Below are 17,177 nucleotides of genomic sequence, written 5' to 3' on the forward strand. Positions count from 1 at the left end.
CCCACTCGGCATTTCCCGGTGTTCACTAGCGTCGTGTTCCCTGACTTGACTCCCGCAGGTTGGCTGATTCTTAGCATTTACGTCCAACTTGATCTGCACTGATGTGACTTAGCGCCGTATAATGGACATCAACGAACAGCTTTTACGTCCACCACTTCCAGAGCTAGCTCGTCGTTTGAAATTTGAATAGCCCGGCTAAACCTTCCTCTCGTCGACGTGGTTCCTGTGGCCTGCATATATAGGACCGCTGGGTGTATCGCCAATGGACAAAACGACACAGAATATTTTGATCATTCTGCGGTGCATATCATCAATGCTTACTTCCAAAGTATCCGTCGATAGCAGTTCCATCGCCACCGCACCTCCCTCATACGACACAAGTCCCATCTACAGTCAACCATCAATACAACACGGAGGATATTTGACCCCCATTGTTTTGTAACACAGCCTCAAAGTATTCGACGATGCCAGTTCCATCGCCACCGCACATCCCGCACACTTTTATTAGCGCTCAGAATGAGCATAAGTATAAAGACTTCTTCACATATGGACTCGAACCTACAACTCTCTGGCTTGTCAAACATGGGGCTTATCCGGTTCGTGCCACAGACACTCACAAGCTGCGAACGGTGGGCAATGACTTGGATCAATGTTGCTCGAGCTCGAATGAGGATCGACACACTCACAACCTGCGAATGCTGGGCAACGACTTCGATCACCATGGCTCGAGCTCGAATGAGGATCGACACACTCACAGCCGGCGAACAGTGGCAACGACTGCTTGACATATTGCTGCACTGTGTCACACATATCCTAGGAATACTTACTGACGCTCGAAGAAATGATTATCGTGTATCTCTATAAGGCTACATAGCTGCATATACTGCTGACATGACACAGAAATGAATACTTGACCGGTTTCTCTATACCGACCTAATTTAAACATTCTCCGATACCACGCGTCTGATAAAATGACTTCCGTATGACTTCTACCACAAAAGGAAGCAGTTATACGACACAGGGTTCGAATCTCATGCCTAGAAAACGTGGGTGTCAATCTATTTCTGTAACCTAACAACTGAGCCTCGAGAGCTTGTATCAAAACGCTACACGCGTATGTGATATCGGCAACAAATGCCAAATAAATAGATCAAGCACATCCGTCTTAGATGATGATCAAGCGAAGCGTCAGCCATCATCACATGATAGCTCAACTCATCATGCATTTGCCTTCTCCATATCCTCCCTCTCCTGCCTCCTTGCCTTCTCGTCGTCCCCAGCATTCAACACCTCGGCCTCGCTCTTAACCCGATAAAGCTGCTCAGGGACAGGGTTCTGGAACAACACAAACTTCTTGAAGCCGTAGGGTATCTGCCGCAGGCCGTATGCAGCGTGCGTGCCAAGGGGGACAGAAAAAACTTGATCGAGCTCCTCCAGGGTCTTGTCTTTCGTCTCGCGCACCAATAACAAGACGAGTACCCAGAGGATACAGCACCATGTTGCATACCAGCCGAAGGCACCTTGTGGCCCGAAGGCCAAGATAAGCCAAGGCCAAGTGATTGACAGAACGAAGTTCCAGAACCAAGTGGTTGCGGTGGCAAAGGACATGCCAACATCACGGATATAGAGAGGAAATGCCTCTGCGGAGTACGTGAACGGCACTGGACCTTCGCCTGGAGAATAGAAGATCGCAAAGAGGTCTGAAGGAGCAAATATCAGCGGTAGTTTTAAGTACCAAAAGGATGATGTACATATTCCGATACTGACGCCAGCTGCACGCCCTGTTTCCGAAGTACTCCAGAAGGAGAACCCTGTGATTAAAAGACAGATGGCCATGCAAGGAAATGTGAACAAAAGTAAGTTCCTTCGCCCAAAAGTGTCGATCTAGTGTTTCAACTTTCAATATTTATGGAAACCCCAATTATAAAAAGGACCACTCACAGTGAAGATAGCAGGGAGGGCGAATAACCAATTAAGTGTTCCAAATGCAAAGGAAGAAGTCAATGCCGGAATTTGCGTGAAACCACAAGCCAGGAAGATGTTGGACGAGTAGTAAGCTGCCATCGAGTTAATCATCATTTCAAATCATGAAAACGAATCTCATACCGATGACATTGATACCGCAAAACTGCTGACCGAACATGACGACCCAACTAGCAAGGGCAGCATGCCTGTTACGTGGAATCGCGAACATCTCAACCATACGGTTGCGACCCTCCATATCGTTCTCCGCCTCGAGCAACACGTGAATGTAGTACAAATCACGAGCAGCCTGGACGTGCGAGAAACGAAGTCGACAAAGCTCATTGAAAGCATCCTCGTAGCGACCCTTGGAGATTAACCAACGAGGCGACTCGGGTGCAAATAAGATTTGCAAGCAGACAACAAGACCGGGGACGCCAGCAGAACCTAGCATGAGACGCCAGTTCAGACCAGTCACACCCGGGGCGTCTGGAATGAAGTAGAATACCAAGTCGATAAGATCTCCTAGAGCAATACCGAAAGCGGTCCACATCTGCCACATCATGACGAGAGCGCCACGTATTGGTGCAGGTGAACACTCGGCGGTATACACTGGGACAGTGGTAGATTTGGGACCAATACCAAAGCCAAGGAAGAATCGTGCGATGAAAAGGTGCCACCAGCTGTTTGTCAATGCAGACCAGATACATGTCAAGAACGAGATCATGCAAGTGACAAAAATGGTCTTTTTACGCCCAAGATAGTGGTTGAGCGGTTGCGTCATCCAACAAGAAATTGTGGCACAGCATCTGTGAAGTGATGAGGAGCGATATTCTGCTATACGAACAAAGCACACACAAGTACGGTGCAGAGTTGATGAGACCGACCAACCATGAATCGCGGTCTGCACACACAACCTATTAGTGATGATCATTAGAATGATAGAAGAGCTTTTACGCACTGTTGGAACTACCGATGCCGAACTGTGTGGGATAAAGGATTTGAGCACCATTGATAACAGCCTCGTCCATTCCCTGAACAGCCGCTGCAAGTGATGACATTACGACCATCTATTTCAATGATGAGCCATGGCGAATAGTCGAAAATATAGTGATACCAACGTAGTACAGCATGGGCGTTTGGCGCCACCTGTGCGTAACCTCTTCCTTTAAAATTCGCTTGTCTTCAGCTGAAAATATGTCTAAACGATCATAACCTGCACATGAAGGATCTCAAGTCAGCTAGGAAAATGTTTCCCATGATGACATACAAGTGGAATCCTGGGCAACAAGGGCCCCTTTCTCAAGCTCAGGCAGCAGATGGGTCAGTCCTCTCTCTTCGGCAAAAATTTCGACATCCGCCATTAAACGATCATAAGGTATGCCGCTCAAGGGGTTTGACAATTTGGCATTGGCATTACTAACAGAAAAAATTGCGTCAGTTGTAGGCGCCTGACACAAGGGCGATCTCATACGTACGCGATGGCTCTTGTCCTTGCGTCCATATTTGACCTTTGACGGTGAACATCATGCGGGTTCTTTACTGCGGTATCAGGTTTTTCGTTCGAGGTTGGGGACGTTGGGGACGTCGACATCTCACTCATAGGCGAGCAGCACGGAAAGATAGGAGGGAAGGCAGCCTTACTTCTAGCGGCTGTCACAAACTCGGGATTATAGTGACGCGTTAAGTATAAAGCTATACGTCGTCAGTTGTCCAACACATTCGAGGTGAAGCTTTGAAAGCCACCTGGACACTAAAAAAATGCTGCACCAATGCTGCGACTCTGCGACAATAAAACTTGGACACAGCCTGTGTAGATAATCAACTCAAACGAAATGGCGGTGATATAAGGCGCACGTATACTTATTCTTGAAAGCTTTGAAAGATGTGCAGAAGGGTACAGTCAGCAGCTTGTCATCCGACAGGAGCTGGCAGGAGACATGAGGGTCTGGAAGGGTCCTGGCAATTGCATCATCATAGGAGAGACTCCGGTGGTAGTATGGTACACACCCCAAACACGATGAATGAGATCTTGCATTGTTGAATTTAGATCCTCCTCAGAACTCGATGGGCGTCAGAATAGCGGAAGTCGAGTTTTCATTGCCCAGTACCGTGACGGCACAGAAATCAACGTTCAACCGTGGTCCACCCGACCCTATGCGACATTAATTGAATGCGTAGACTCATTGAGCAAGCACGAAGTTCGGGACCCAAGAAAGAACCAGCTCATTTTGCCACACGTGACTGATGGCAAATACATCTTTCGCATCCTTCCATAAAGCCCCATCATGCATCAGGCCCGAAGGCCTCGGCCTCATGCAGAGTCCAGACAGCCTCAACGCGATCTTGTGGCTTGCTGTTAAAGGCTTGGGCTACCTCGAAACCGACCATCTTACTTCCCTCCCAGGCGTGTGTCAGTGTCCTATTAGTTGAATTCTACTTTTTGCGTGCGTATTCACTCTGATTGATTCGATTTCGCACTCATTCCAAAACCATTTGCAGTAAAATGAGACAGTCGTTGTCCAGGGCAGTAAGACAACAGGACACTTGCGAGTCTGCGGCTCCGTCCCCCCAGTCACTATCGTGGATCAGAGTGTCTCTACAATCTTTCTATAGCCCTTCACGACAGAATTAAGCAGCGAGGCTCCCTGTCTGACATTGGTGAGGCCACTGAGCTCTATCGGGCCGCATCACTCCCCATTCCCACCGGCCATTCTCATCGATCCATTGCTTTCGATAGTCTTGCCGTCAGCCTTCGAGATAGATTTGAGCAGTGATGCATCCCATATGAGCCATTGAACTCCACTGGGTTTCATTATTCCTTCCCCCCTGGTCATCCTGATCGACCCAAGTCTCTCAACAGTTTTGCAACAGCTTTCAAACTAGATTCCAGCAACGAGGAGCCTTGTTTGACCTCAATGAGGCTCTTGAGATCCTTCGGGATACGCTACTCCTGGTGATTTTCTCTAATCCTTATCTCTCAAAAATTTTGCCAACAGCCTGCGCGAGAGATTCAAGCACCGGGGTGACCCGTCTGACCTCGATGAGGCCATTGAACTTCATTGGGATGCATTACTTCACTTTCTCCCTACTCACTCCTATTTATCCTCGTTTATGAACAATCTTACCGACAGCCTTTGAGACAGATTACAGCAGTGGGGTGTCCTATCTGACCTCAATGAATCCATTGAGCTCCATCAGGCTGCATCACTCCTCCACCCTCTGGTTTAGTATGATCGATCCATGTATTTTGACAATCTTGCTCTTAGCCTTCGAGACAGATTCCAGCAGCAGGGTGCTGCTCCTGATCTGGATGGGGACATTGAGCACCATCGAACTGCGTTGCACCTATACTCTCCAGTCATTTTGGTAGGTCCACGTCTCAACACTTACCATTAGCCTTGGAGCCAGATTACAGGTGTCCAATCTGACTGAGATGAGATCATCAAGCTCCATCAAGCTGCACTACTACGTCTTCCCGGTCAGCCTGATCGATCCATGTCTTTCAATAATCTTTCTGCCAGCTTTAGAGACAGACCTCCGCAACAGTACGTCCTGTCTGACATCGATGAGCTTGGCGGTGCTGCACTACTTCTCCGTCCCCTCGGTCATTCTGATTGGTGTGTCTCTCGACAATCTTGCCATCGATCTTCAAACTAGATTCCAGATGCGGGACGTCCCGTCTGACCTGGATGAGATGTTCAGGATTTATCTGCAACTTCTTTGAAGATTCTGGACCCACATGTTACTCTTTTGTCGCCGTCTTCTTCATGCTACTTTGACGTCCTCGGAGAGATCACTTCCTCCCTGTCATGGATGCTTTTTCATGCAATATTCGTCACGATTTTCTCACGACTACCGTGGAACTGGTCGAGCAAGGCCGTGGTGTATTTTAGACCCAGTTAGCACACCTTCGCACCCCACTATGAACTACCCATGTCAGGTGATGCTGGTGCAGCCTTAGCGAATGAGATTACACAGCCCAGCTTTGACCTTTGTAACGCCTATGATGTCGTCTCACGATCTGCATGCTCCCCCATTTTTCTCAGCTTCTACCTCCACCATTTTCAGACCTTAGAGGGCAGCTGAAGGAGGTCCAGCTATCATCGTCAATGCTAATCAGTGCAACTGTAATGCCTTAATCATCTTGTGGACCTGAGATCCTGTCCATGTTCCTCTCGATATCACACAGGCCAAAATCTCTGAGTTGTCCTTCAAGTTCCAGTCCATCGTAAAGCAATTTGGTTCATCTGATCATCAAAATGAGCTTGTCAACATTCTTTGCAAGCTTTGGGACCATATTGTCGACCCCATGGTCCAAGCCTTTATGAGTCAAAAGTTGGCCATAACTCGCGTATCTGATGGTTGTCCCGCTGCTGAGTTCACACTGCTTCCTCTACATGCCGCAGGGACCCTACGAGAAAAAGAGAAACCTCAAATTTACTTTTCCTCTTACACCCCGACATTGGTGAATCTCATTCGTGCGAGACAGCAGGTGTCATTGGGTGAGAATGGGTCAGGAAATGTATAGTTTCATATCTATCCCCTCTGCATCCTAACATCTTACACATTTCATTCCAGTCTACCTTCCTCCAATCCATTGCCAAGTACAGCCAACACAGACCGCAGGGCTGTAGCATGTCAAATCTCAGGGAAAGAGCACAGATGAAGAAGGATTAGGTGAGGGCGGTGAGGGAAATGCACAGGAAGACGGGAATGGTGGGGGAGAAGGAAAAGCTGGGGGTGGTGAAGAGATGTGGAGAAGACGGCATCATTGTAGGCTTTGTGGGAGGGTTGTGTGTGCTGAGTGTTCTGGATGGGTAAGTCTTACATATCATTCAGTTGTGCTTTGCTGTTCTCTGTTATTCATTCGACTTTCTCGCTACTGTTGATCCTTTGGCTCTCTCAGCCTCTCACACCACAAACTAACACTCCCAAACCCAGACATTCTACAGCATCGCCTGCTCTCTTGTCTCCAAATGTTGGCACATCCTCGCAACCGATAGTGCATGTTTTGTTTGTTGAATATCTCACACATCTCTGATGCCCAGTCTCCACCATATAGTTCTCTAGCTCTTTTCACGCACATTGCCAACATCCCAAATGTCGACCCCACACAATGCATGCAGCACTGATGTGCCTCATCCTCATCCTCACATTCCTTGTCTTCTCACACACGGGATCTCTCTTAGTTCAGCAGATATTTCCCTCATGAGCGACTCTCGTCAGCAGCAGCATCCCCAACAGCCCTCCACACCTGACCTGTTCCCAGTCCCTCAGGTCCCTTTCCATTCCACGCATGCCCAGGGAAAGCACCGCTAACTCGGTTGCCACCTATGCATTGGTCTCCCAACCGACGACGGTTTCTTCTTGCCATGCCAAAGCCTTGGACTTGATGGTGCTTCTCCACTGTTCAGCCCAACACCCAAATCACTTTGGGGCAGCACTGGAAAGGGTAAGAAGCCTGTCTTCTCCCCTATCCACCTCCGCACGCCATCCTTGAAAACGTCTCCCCTACGATCTGGACTTAGTTTGCGCCCATTCCTTGATGGATACAAAGGAAGGGCGTGCGGTTCCTTTTTTCTGTGGGGTGTTATTTTTGGGATGGAAAGACAAGGAGGGGGCATACAATTTCACTTTTGACAAATTTGTATGGGCGGTCTACAAATTCTTCCATTTTTGCTTTCCAGATTGCGTTGTTGCGCTTGAAAGATGCGCCAGAGGGGAGGTGTTTTACTAGGTGTCTACTTCATAGCACCATGATCAAACACGTCTAGGTCTGCTCGTCCGCTCCATACGAATGGTGTTTTAATGCTGACACCTGTCATAGCTTTCTTAATCCGCTGTCTGCTTCCCCAGTCTTTTTTCTTCTTCCGCTTTTTGCGGCGGCTCCTTTGCCTCTCGCCTTCTGACTCTGGCTCTGACTCTGTCTCTGTCAAGGATGAGCTGTTGCCATCATAGGATTTGCTGGGAGACGATGGCAGCGTCGTCTCATGCTCTGCGCTTCCCTGGTGGGTAGCACTCCGGAAGTAACCTCCTCCTGGCAATTCTGACGTCCAGCTCTCACGCACAGAGGGTTTATTGACGGCGGCTTTCAAATGCTCTCCTTTGAAGTCCCTTTTTTTATGGGACTTGAGGCCATTTCATACCACCCAGGTTTCTTATTGCTATGAATTCTGGGCCACGTTCCCAAGGATCAGTTCCTTTCCCTTTTCCTCACTGCTCCCTGCTGGCTTCCTCGTCAGGTATTTCTACTGCAACCGCCATAGTTGGCACCACCACCCAAGGCTGCATAATCTTTTGACTTGATTCCCCCAGCCTCTGGTTTAGTAGGGATAGCGCTACTGCTTCAGCCATCCCCTGTCCGTTCCATGCTAACTCCTCATTCCTGTCGCTGACTGACTCCTTGGTGCTGGTGTTGGACAAAGAATGACAAAGGCTATGATGCATAAAGGCTGAAAGTATAGTAATGAGTGAGCTATTGGTGTATCAAAGGTTGCGAATGAGTGTTAGATAATGTGATCATGAGATGGCTACATGGGCCTTGCATAGAGGCAGACTACCGTTCACCCTGATAAGTACCTAAAACATCAATTCTTTCTTTAATCAGTAACATGCAAGCTTCAAGCTCATTAACCTCTTCCTTCTGTTGGCCTGGGTCCACCAGTGAAGGTACAACAATTCAGATGGTGAGTCTGAACAATGTTGGGTCTTGCAGAACCTAGCTGCTATTTGACCCTAAAGGGTTTCTGGACTAGGCTTAAGGCTCAGAGGAGAGGAAATATCATGAAAACTTGCTGAGTACTCTGACTCATACTGATAACTGGTGAAAGATAACTTGCTTATGTAAGCTACAAAAGTGCTAACATAAGGTAAGGTAAAAACAGTCTCTACAAGCCCAGCCAGAAATGAATCCCTACACCGGCTCAGATACCAGTTTGGTGATCCAGTCATAAGGGGAGGGGCCTGGTGCAACACATTCTGCATCAGTGTTGGACTAGAATGGCTTGGAAGTCAGAAACAAAGTTCAAATGAAGAAAATCAGATCATTTCACTTCTCCCAGAACTTGTTTTGAAAATTTTCCAATTAAATTGCATGCCCCACGGAGCTGGGAACGTCTGAGTAGCTCCTTAGGTCTCAATTCCAATCTGTGTGGAAAGTCACTCACACTGCTGCAGGGATTCATTTCTGGCTGGGCTTGTAGAGACTGTTTTTACCTTACCTTATGCTGGCACTTTTGTAGCTTACATAAGCAAGTTATCTTTTCACCAGTTACCAGTATGAGTCAGAGTACTCAGCAAGTTTTCATGATATTTCCTCTCCTCTGAGCCTTGAGCCTGGTCCAGAAACCCTTTAGGGTCAAATAGCAGCTAGGTTCTGCAAGACCCAACATTGTTCAGACTCACCATCTGAATTGTTGTACCTTCACCACATTGCAGATGGAATCAAGGAGCTTCTGGGTTTCCCTGCGAGCGTTCTGCTCTTTTTGAAGTTCTTCGCGGGGTCTTTGGATTTCTGCTTGTAAGGAAGACATTTTGGCCTCTTTTTCCTGCAACATAGTTTGGATCTTGGATACTATTCCTTAGCTGAGCATGGATGGGTAGGACATTGAGATCAGAACCTCTTGTTGGTACACCTCTAAGGAATATCTAGCGGCATGGTAACCCTTGCATGGAAAATCAGTCCAGATGGTAGGCAGAAGGGAGCAATGAAAACACTGAACCCCTATGCCCACCATGATATAAGCTTGAGCCTGAGCAAGAAACTGAGTGAGAAAGGAGGAAGAGGGTAACTTAGAAGTTAGTCTATGGTTTGAGCAAATTCCCAACAAGATTAATATTATTGTAACAATTATAATATTTGCTTCCACATGATAAATAGTTGGCCCCAGTGCTCTTGACCTCAACCACGGCTGTGCACCAGGATCCCCAATCTAAGCACAATTGCTGGTAGTGTTGCGCTGGGAAGCTCTTTTTTTATCACGCTAATCCTCCTCACAAGTCGCAGATGCGACAACTCAATGACTCGTTATCAATCCACGCAGCAGTTTTGCTAGTAGTTGGCCGTTTTCAGGGCTGAATCCTGAGGTTATACTGCAATGTCCTGCTCAGCTCAAAGAGCTTATTGACCTCTGAGGTTCAATGTGTCATCCTGCTATTCGTCACCAAGGTTCAGAGCGAAGTTTATTTCATCCCGAACCTCAACTGCCTCCTCCGCCTGTTTGCGCCCTAAATGCAGCGAGGAGCAAGCTGCAATGGCGGTGAGCAATCCATGCCTTTTGCTCCTATCTTCCTACCATTTCAAATGTTCTGTGTATATTTGAAAAACACAGAGAAGAAAATTAACATTATTTTAAACTGTTATTTCAAAGACAATAGATGGAAAATACAGCATTATCCTTGAAGGAACATGATTAATTTTTGCATCATGTCCCAAACACAGAACATCATTGAAACATGAATTACTTTTTTTCAATGTTTTGACAGGAAAAATGAGGGGAAAATTCTATCTTCTCAATCAATGTTTTTTAGATGTTTGGTGGAGGAACATGGGAAAATGCCTGCAGTGATAGCAGAGTTCTAAGGACATGTGTTCATCTGCCGTGGTGGTGATCAAGTGAGCATTGATGAAATATCTTCAGGTGGTGTGCTTGTCCCACCAAAAATGAAAACAGAGACAGCAAGATCTGTTAGGAGAGAGATCAGTGTGGCTGGGATTCAAAAGGAGACCATAGGAGACACAGAGATCGAACAATTGGAAAGCGGGTGGCACTCAGCTGGAGCATGCACATGGGGTAGATGTGAATTGGTTCTGCAGGATCAAACACTCCATGCTTATATATATTAGAAAGAATGCGGATCACATTAATCGTAATAGATGAGTTTGATGTAACATATTTGAACATCCTTTCCAGAATTTCCATCCTTACTAGATCTGCAGTGAGAAATCTAAATCATAAGATAACCAACATTGTACATATACACTTAGTACAACGCCAGCAGATGCTGTATGTAAAGGAGCAGCTGTCTTTATTCTTATGGGGTCTGCGACTAGTAGCACAACTAGCACCTAACAGATGTGACAGGTAGCACCAGTTCCTATGAGCTAATGATCAAAACTTCAGCTGTCCAGCGAGTTCACCAGCATATGCGCATCCCATATGAACTCGTAAAATGGTGTTCGGATCAGTTGGATCGTGCTTTCCATGTTTGGATTGGCATGTCCACTCGACGTTCTGACCCCACAGATCAAAGAATCTTTGAATTTTCTCTTGCTGCCCGGATGCGAGCAAGTATTCATACACCGCGCGCCATGCGCTGTCCAATGCACCGACGATCCACCTGCAAGTTACATTGATTTTACGTTGTAATCATCAAGACGACCCAACCGCTTTTCACTCACGCATGACGGGTGCTGATGGCCTCTCCAGCGAAATGGAGCCTCTTGTTGGCATTTGGCACGGTGAGAGCCGTGTATAAATCACAAAAATCCCCGGGCCCAAAGGATGCAAAGGCACCTGGGGCAGAGTGAGTGAGATCTAATTGGCTCACATCAATATTCAGAGACTCACCCGCGGTGAGCGGGTTGTCGCCCCAGTTCCATGCATGCATGTCTACGTATTGATCCAACAAGAAACTATAATCCACGTTGTGCACTTCTGCGAGATTGCGCAGCACGAGTTCCTTTAATTGTTCCTCGTACTCTATCTGACCGGTGTTGATGAGCGCTCCCAAGCGTTCTGCATCATTCTCCCAACAGTAACTCGCAAGTAGCACTGTGGACGGCGTGCTAGATTCAGCACCGTGAGAGGGGTAGATAATACTTCGGATGGGAAGGTCTGTGGATGATTGGCCTCCTATAATATCGAAAAGTTCGGTCCACCACGCCGATCGAAAGCGCATGGCGACCTTGACCGAAGTATCGTATTGCAATTTACGCAACGCATTTTTCTGCATCACGTTTAAACCAGCACCTCCGAGTTCAATCAGCCGCAGGCCCGGCAGAGGGATAGTCGATATAACATGTGAGTATGTGCGCGGGCTACATTCGCCACGCACAGAAACATTCATTGCGAGGTCTCCACTTTGAGAGATGCTCGTGACCTTCTTATTGAACTGGATGAGAGACTCGGTGCCGTTACCAGTAAGGTATGTCTCCATGTAATTGATGAGAATTTGAGAACCGCCTCTGTGTACGGTAATGGCATGTGTGAGGTTGTGCATGAGTTCCAATACAGAAATACGCTTACTTGAAACACTTCCATTCTACCTGTCCAAAGGTCTGCGACTCGACACCGTTAAATGCCAGCGAATCAACAACCCATTCAGTTAAGGCTGCCTCAAACGATCCCGTGCTGCTATTGAGTAATTCGCACCAATTGATAGTATTGGTGGAAAGAGACGTGCGCGGAATTTGGAGGCTGATGGTGGGAGTGTACTTGAATGACATGAACGAGCGAAGGGAGTATGCATCGTGCTCCCTCAAGTTTTTCCAGCCCGAATCGACATTTTGCTCCAAGTCTTTGATGAGGTCCTTAGCGAATGGACTAATGACGTCCTTGACAATATTCTCAGCTCCTGCGGCAATGTACTGAGGATCCACACCCAATTCCTGGGCATGAAAGTCAGGAGGGTGCGATGTCTGAGAGACTCGATAACGTTGATTGTTAAAGTAGAGGAAATGACCTTGTCTCTTTGACGTCATATGATAATCGATAAGGAGAGAGTTTAAAGGTGCCCTGCATGAACCCCAAGTAAATGGCCTACGGTTTACAGTTGTCGACGGAGGAGCTGACTCAATAGCGTCGATGTTGTTGAGCTTTGAGTAGTTGATTAACTCCCCCAAGCGCCTCATGATGCCCATCTTGTAATGGCCTTGAGCGTCCTTCTTCGGCAGGGGGAATCTCATGGCGCCAACATCCTAGTTAGCGGGAACGCCAAAAGTTTACATGGTCAGCATCTTTGGCGCAGCAGCGTCGAATGAACAACATACGCAGTAGTCGTATTCGCCACCATTTGGGAAGTCGTAGGTATGGAGGCGTCCACCGGTGCGGTCCGACGCCTCCAAGATCTCATACTTGATGTCCAGCGAATCTAGGATGAGGGCGGTGTATAGACCACCAACTCCTGCGCCTAGAATTCCAACTGTGGCCGGTGGGCCATAACCATGTTTGGATAGTGCAGGTAGCTGCGAAGTCTCTTCAAAAACAGTCGGGGCGAGGGAAATGTTTTGAAGGAGAGCGCCATTATAATCTTCGATGATGTTTCGACCCCAGTAAGCAAACACATCTCCTTGGAAATCCATCATAGTAAGCGCAACGGGGATTGAAGATTGAATGTGTTGAGTACATATACCTTGTATAGTAGGAACAGAGCAGAAATGACCCCATATATCTTTCATTCGGAGAGTGAGAAGAATTAGCCCGTTCTGCACGGCGCAATCAACATCTGGACGGGAACCTGAAGATATCTTTCTGGCGCTTGAAGATATCGAATATGAAGTAGCTTCACCCACAGCTGGCGTCGTTGAAGACGAGCATCACTGGATAGAAGTATGTTGTCTCAATCGTGATATACTTACCATTTCCGATTCCCAAATCCGATCTACTTTCGGAGGCGCAACGTCACTATAATTATGGGTACCGGTTAACGTAGCCAAAATACTTACATATCTCGGTTTAATCCTTTCCTGGGCTACATAGTACTAGGCAACCAATCCTAAGTCATTGGTTCAACGCAGGGCTCAGGTAGCTTCGGGTATCAGAGAACTTAGACTGGTGCCATGCAAGGGTTTGAGCCGTAGTGAATTGAAAGCGACAATAGTCAAATTTCAAATCTCGATGGGAGTTTGTGACAATGTTGTGACATTGACCGTCGGGTATTGTAGGGTAAAATACAATAGAATTATCCATGTGCGCATTCCCCATATCTTACACATGCAACAATGTTCGAATTGCAGCTACAGCATCCCTCCTCACGAGCGGCTTGGTGGAATAGGCGTATACACAGCAGCAGTGAGGGCTTTCACCGCCTCCTCCGAGTGAGGCAGATATCTCACCGCCAGGTTCGCCTCAGCCCTATCCATCATCATCGTGTTCAGTTCAAAAGTGACAAAAACAAAAGCAGGACTCACTCCTTCGGCATGTCAATAGAGCTACGAAGCTGCGTGAACGTATCATATGTATATTTCATAAACTGGTACCCGTCTGTCATGGGCAAGCGTCAGCGGCGGTCCTAGCCCAGTGGAATGGAAATCTCACAGCCTGACTCGCCAACTCCCGTAAATGGCAGTTCACTCACTGGCAGATAAATGTGGGTAAGTGCCAATTCAAGCATGACGTCAATAACATACCAGCGAGCTGTTGGAAGGTGTCATTGAAAACAATACCACCGCTATGTGTTTGCGAGACAACTGTTGTAGAAAATTTGATTGCAATTGTTAGCATGAACCGACCGTCATCGGGCAAGTGAAACATACGTCGTTGCTTCACGCTCTCGTTGTCACTAAAAGCATACAGAACTAGTGGATGAGATCTTGGTGCGACAAATCAGTGGACGAGTTAGATTTTGAGAGAAGAACTTACCGTGCATTGACAAAGTCAACCGCCTGATCGAGCGAGTCCACGGGCACGATAGGCAATATCGGACCAAAGAGTTCTCTATGGACACCATGCTATCAGAATCACATTTCTAACACAAGGGAATACTGACTCTTCTAGTAATGAATCGCCGCCCGCAACATCCTTGACAATGGTGAGCTCGAGCCTTTTCCTCGCAGCGTCAGCGCGACCCTTAAGAACGGTTTCGCCCTTTGTGCGGGAAAGAAGTGAAGTGAGGCGTTTATAGTGCGAATCTGACACGATACTTCCAAACGATGGCGAATCTAGCGCACCCTTTGGGAAGAATGCGTTATAATGCTTTTGAAACGCCCTGACCAGCTCATCTTGCTTGTCCCGTTGTACGAGGACATAATCGGGTGCCACGCAGATCTGTCAGAATTCCAATTCAGTACGCCGCATCGGGGAGTAGCTCGAAATTGGACCTCACCTGTCCTGCATTGTGACACTTGCCCCACAATATCCTCTTTGCAGCAAGATCGATATCGTATGCTGAGTCGATAATGACAGGACTCTTTCCACCTAATTCCAGTGTCATTGGCGTCAGGTGCTTAGCTGCAGCGCTGGCGACGATCCTAGCGACTTTGCCGTTCCCTGTGTAGAAAATGTGGTCCCATTGAAGCTCCAGAAGCTTTGTAGTTTCAGGTATAGCACCATTGACGACACGGTACGCATTTGGGTCGAGGTACTTTGGCACAATTTCCTCCAAGAGCTGTGAGAAGGTGGGAACAAGCTCAGAGGGCTTTAGTACGACAGTGCAGCCGGCTGCGATTGCTCCAGTGAGAGGTTGGAAAGAGAGCATCATAGGGAAGTTCCATGGTCTGTTTAAGCGAGATGTCAGGAAGTAGAATTGAGACAGTATCTTCCGTCTTACGAGATTATCAACACAGTGCCCTTCGGAGCTTTGTATATCCTGGAACATGTACATATGATTATCAGTTATATTGATGGATCATCTTATCACTCACGTTGGGTTCCATGGCTTCTGCCGATCAATCACCTCCGGATGTTCAGCCTTGACCCACTCTGGGAGCCGCTCTGCACTCTTCAGAGCTCTTTTGATGACGCTGCCCAGTTCATTCGCCAGGACTTCTGTTTTTGGCTTTCCGAGGTCTTTCTGTAGGGCGTCGCAGATGAGCTCCCGTTCATTCTGCGCCATGCGTGCAAGCTGGTATAGCTGGTGCTGACGCCACGGTATGGAATGTGTCAATCCACTACGGAAGGTCGCTCGAAGAGCATCTCTGATCTTCACCGCTAGTTTAGATCATACGGCGAGTGCTGAACAGACTGCATTTACCTTTGGGATGGTAGCAATTGTCGACATCTTTGAGTCGCAGGATGAAGTGAAAGTCAAGTTCAAGTTACAGGCCCCAACTTGAAAAAGGCTAGCAGCTTAAAAACAACACGTTTTGTTCAGGTCAAGGACAAACAGCCGGTCGACGGGATATGAGACTACCGGTTGTGATAGCATACTTAGTCAAAGACTCGGAAGATCTTGAACTAGTAAGTCCCGGCCGCGGTAAGGCCGCTAGTACTTTCAACGCAGCATAGGTATTAGTTATCTCTCTTCGTGAAACTGTACTTTGACGTGTTAGCCATACCAAATCTCGGTTGAAGAGCTCACGATGTAGGTCAAGCTTGTAGGACGCTGCACCAATTGTCCGTCGATGTTCACCGAGTCGTCGCCGAAACATGCGGATGCATTTATTTTCATTTGTCATTCTTTCCTTTTATATCATGTACTTTAAAGTTTAAACGCCTCGTTTTCTCGTATTACGTCACACGGCCACCTCGCGCAGGACATGATGCATGAGTCTTCTTATCGAACGATATTGTCGTTTATTTCCTTGTTTTTATTCTTCATTCTCAAACGGTGACGAAATATCGACACGGCCAGCTGCAGGCATCGCGGCATGTGTACTTGCCTTACTAAATGAAAGAAAACCTTCTGGAGCTGACTCGGAAAAAAGGCTCGAAACCGTCAAGTATCCCGATGGCCTAAACAAGACCAGACCCTTTTCGCACCTCCGCCCATCCATACCCTTGATCATAGTTTAAATTCATTCCTTTCAGAACATATACATCCAAGTGGATATCCGGAACAACGCGATCCTGTATTGTGCTGTCATTCGAAATCCTGTCAGCTCATCCGTGAAGAATGGTAAATCCCTGTTATACATGAGATCATGGAAGCAAACAACCCGTGACGCTCACGCTCCACCTCAACCCTCACAGAAACATCACTGAGAACTGGCTAGAGGATACCGCGAAAAAAAGTTTAGAGATCAATTCAACTCATCTCGCCGTGCCGCATCATAGAATCCGAAATCCCATCAAGTACTCACCGACATCTCTCAGAGTGGACACAGACCCTGGTACCACCTTCCTTGATCTCGCCGACTACCATAACTAACCTCAATAGTGTTCTCATGCCCGAGATCGTGGAGGCTGACACCATCAACTCGTAGCGCCTCGACCGGACCTATCCGGAGCGGGGAGACTCGGACTTACCGACACTGCTCCTAGCACTAGTCAATAAATGATCGATGAACTTTTGGACATCAAATCGGTTCTCATTGAAGGGAGGCCTTGCAACAC

General features: G+C 47.4%; 5 protein-coding genes across 5 annotated transcripts; 1 reads left to right on the forward strand and 4 right to left on the reverse strand.

Moving 5' to 3' along the window:
* Positions 1 to 1,218: 1,218 nt before the first annotated feature.
* On the reverse strand, positions 1,219 to 3,565 carry F5891DRAFT_1190401 (uncharacterized protein; the record flags this gene model as incomplete). The annotated part of the gene is made up of 9 exons (XM_041367291.1): positions 1,219 to 1,700; positions 1,752 to 1,884; positions 1,942 to 2,057; positions 2,107 to 2,771; positions 2,821 to 2,866; positions 2,924 to 3,032; positions 3,084 to 3,178; positions 3,233 to 3,381; positions 3,441 to 3,565. The coding sequence occupies 9 exons, from the start codon at positions 3,563 to 3,565 to the stop codon at positions 1,219 to 1,221; spliced, it is 1,920 nt and encodes a 639-aa protein (XP_041224480.1).
* A 1,640-nt stretch (positions 3,566 to 5,205) lies between these two features.
* F5891DRAFT_1190402 (uncharacterized protein) lies at positions 5,206 to 6,642 on the forward strand (the record flags this gene model as incomplete). The annotated part of the gene is made up of 4 exons (XM_041367292.1): positions 5,206 to 5,331; positions 6,012 to 6,092; positions 6,155 to 6,487; positions 6,544 to 6,642. The coding sequence occupies 4 exons, from the start codon at positions 5,206 to 5,208 to the stop codon at positions 6,640 to 6,642; spliced, it is 639 nt and encodes a 212-aa protein (XP_041224481.1).
* Positions 6,643 to 7,706: 1,064 nt separating this feature from the next.
* On the reverse strand, positions 7,707 to 8,412 carry F5891DRAFT_981560 (uncharacterized protein; the record flags this gene model as incomplete). Its single annotated transcript, XM_041377123.1, has 2 exons — positions 7,707 to 8,079; positions 8,183 to 8,412. 2 exons carry the CDS (start codon positions 8,410 to 8,412, stop codon positions 7,707 to 7,709), a joined length of 603 nt encoding a protein of 200 aa, XP_041224482.1.
* Positions 8,413 to 11,075: 2,663 nt separating this feature from the next.
* Positions 11,076 to 13,267, reverse strand: F5891DRAFT_1190404 (uncharacterized protein; the record flags this gene model as incomplete). Its single annotated transcript, XM_041367293.1, has 5 exons — positions 11,076 to 11,304; positions 11,366 to 11,480; positions 11,535 to 12,151; positions 12,213 to 12,883; positions 12,956 to 13,267. The coding sequence occupies 5 exons, from the start codon at positions 13,265 to 13,267 to the stop codon at positions 11,076 to 11,078; spliced, it is 1,944 nt and encodes a 647-aa protein (XP_041224483.1).
* A 504-nt stretch (positions 13,268 to 13,771) lies between these two features.
* Positions 13,772 to 16,271, reverse strand: F5891DRAFT_1279273 (aldehyde dehydrogenase). The gene is made up of 11 exons (XM_041370349.1): positions 15,877 to 16,271; positions 15,548 to 15,825; positions 15,454 to 15,492; positions 15,010 to 15,400; positions 14,674 to 14,951; positions 14,547 to 14,621; positions 14,441 to 14,496; positions 14,315 to 14,374; positions 14,223 to 14,261; positions 14,096 to 14,168; positions 13,772 to 14,039 (listed from the first exon to the last, which is right to left on the reverse strand). Exons 1-11 carry the CDS (start codon positions 15,901 to 15,903, stop codon positions 13,937 to 13,939), a joined length of 1,419 nt encoding a protein of 472 aa, XP_041224484.1. The 5' UTR covers positions 15,904 to 16,271; the 3' UTR covers positions 13,772 to 13,936.
* Positions 16,272 to 17,177: the final 906 nt, after the last annotated feature.

The sequence above is a fragment of the Suillus fuscotomentosus genome (genome assembly GCF_016647785.1).
Source record: "Suillus fuscotomentosus strain FC203 chromosome Unknown F5891scaffold_36, whole genome shotgun sequence".
Classification (NCBI taxonomy): Eukaryota; Fungi; Basidiomycota; class Agaricomycetes; order Boletales; family Suillaceae; genus Suillus; species Suillus fuscotomentosus.